The sequence below is a fragment of the Camelina sativa genome, chromosome 5 (assembly GCF_000633955.1).
Source record: "Camelina sativa cultivar DH55 chromosome 5, Cs, whole genome shotgun sequence".
Lineage (NCBI taxonomy): Eukaryota > Viridiplantae > Streptophyta > Magnoliopsida > Brassicales > Brassicaceae > Camelina > Camelina sativa.
In genome coordinates, this window is record NC_025689.1 from 18459106 (window position 1) to 18461539 (window position 2434).

Below are 2434 nucleotides of genomic sequence, written 5' to 3' on the forward strand. Positions count from 1 at the left end.
GAAATATCTAGTTCTCTTCTTAAAGAATCTTACCTAGGAGTTGTGCTTGATATTGATAAAATTTTGTATGAGACTGAAGATCCTGAGGTTGAGTTTTTGGATGAGAATATTGTGATGTATGAGACTAATGGGGATGAAGTTGATTATTTTCTTTTAACCTCGTTTAAACCTGAAATTGACTTTATTTTTCCTCTAAATGCATTTGATTCTCATGAGCATCCAACCATTAAAGAACAGTTCAAGATATATGCTACATTTGTAGTAGATTTGGTTGATGGTTATTTTGTCTCCTTATCATGGATAATTATGTGTTACTTTGAGCTTATTGTTTTCTGCAGTAATAGGAGAAGGACTAAAGGTCCATTGGCTCAATCTTTTGATTCTTATGATTAACACTTTGAGTTGAGCGGTCAAGCTAACGACATAAAACAAGCGCTTTGTGGGAGGCAACCCACCAGGTATTTCACTTTTTACTAATTCTTTTTCTTTTAAATTTCTTTTGAGTCTGTTTGACCTCTTTTCTTGGATTTGTTTTCACACTGCAACGGTGTGAAGCAAGTCTGGGGGAAGGTGTCATATGTCTACTAATCTTGTTTGCTTTGGTTGTTTTTCCTTTGCTGCTTTCTTTTGAGTCAGTCAATTTGTTTTATCGAGTCAAAAGTGTGTTTTATTGAGTCAAAATGCTGGTTGAGAATTATGAGCTTTTCTTAGGGAATTGCACCATGCTTGATTCATTGCCTTGGGACCATTTAACATTGTTTAAGGATGACTTGGAAGTTTAGAAAAAATCATGACTTGATCACTTCAATAATTCCTGTCACTTTGAAATTTGGATGATTTAAGCTTGACCTTGCTTATTTGGACTTAATATGAACTTATTATATCTCACTTAGGGGGTTGAGAATCATGTAATGGATCATACATTCAGAGTTTAGTTTACACCATTTTTACCACTCTTTGTAAATTCTGAATGGCTAGACTCGTCTTTAGTCTAGTACCACACCTTTACCCATATCCTTGCTTCATACCACTCGCATTCTTGAGCATCATCATCATGTGCATTCATGTGCAAAAACTACGGAGTATACAGACCGACATAGCTTTCCTCTAGTTAGGATTGTCATTGTAGTTTGTTTGGGTGATTGATATTGAGTTTTTGTGGTTGTGTGGTTATGTTCATAAGCATGTGTTGAGTTTCCATGATTTAGTTCTTTTGATGCAATTTTGTGAGACGAGAACCGGTTCCACTCCCCCATTTAAAAAAGAAAAAAAAAAAAGAGAAAAAAAGAAAAATCTAAGAATGAATAAATAAATAAAAATGGGAAAGGAGTAAGTATGGAACCGGAAAAGTCAGAGTGCTCTTATTTATTTATCAAAAGCATCTAGAACAATAATGATTTGTTTGGGGTTTAGCGTTGGTTGGTTTGATCCGAGTTAGAGGGAAGCTGTGTACCTCCTAATTGGTCTGTGTCTCACTGTGATTTTGCATAATGATTTGCATCCGTTCGCATTGCTGAAAACCTTAAACACTCTAGCCACCTTGAAATTGTCCTTACACCAAGACCATAATGTGTTCGATATCCCCGTTGTGAAAGTGCACCCATTTACTAATGAATGTTAAAAGGTTAAGTTATCTGAGTCTGAAAGTATTTGTGATCTTAGGATTTATGAAGCTGCTACGGTCATGGCAAAGTACGATTTAGTACGGTTTGATATGAGCTTTGTGATAGTGGTTTGCAGGCAATTGTTAGATAGCATGATCCCAGAAGAATATGTGAATTCTCGCGTTTTCAAACCTATTTCCTTGGCAAAGGTTTTTGTTTTGCTTGAGGGCAAGCAAAGATCTAAGTCGGGGGAAGTTGATAATGGTGTTTTTGTCGGTTTTGAGTCTTTATTTTCTCTCTTATTTTACACTTTTTATTGAGTCAAAGTGTGTTTTTGGAGTCTTTTAGTTCTTTATCGAGTCTTTACAGGTTTTAGGAACTTTGGAGGAAATTGGAGGAAAATGAGCTATTCTGGATACAAACAAGCATATGAGATGAATGTTGGTTCACGTGAAAACCCGCCTACCAGAGGAACCCGCCTGGCTAAGCAACGAAGTCTAACCCGGCAACTTTCACGTTAAAACCCGCCTATCTGAGGAACCCGCCTAGATGAGAAGCGAAGTCTGAACCGGCACTACAAGAAAAAAGGAATATTGTGACGGAAAAATTGTGACCATTTGTTCGGTCAGAATATTATAATGATTTACATACGAAAGTGTGACGTATTTCAATGGTCATAAATATGTCACCATTTGGTTATAATATTGTAACCGACTTAAAGGTAACTAATTTTGGTCACTAATTATGTCAAATTTGTTACATAAGATATAGTCACAAATATAAATACGGATTTGCAACCAAATAAAGTAGCTAAATTCTATGATTTTTGT

At 35.8% G+C, this 2434-nt stretch overlaps 1 protein-coding gene across 1 annotated transcript in view; it reads left to right on the plus strand.

The window, feature by feature from the left end:
- The window catches only part of LOC104789368, a 1589-nt gene continuing 839 nt past the window's right edge, over nucleotides 1685-2434 (plus strand). Inside the window, exon 1 of the mRNA XM_010515077.1 lies at nucleotides 1685-1813. Coding sequence (XP_010513379.1) covers nucleotides 1685-1813 — 129 coding nt within the window. The remainder of the gene's footprint in view (nucleotides 1814-2434) is intronic.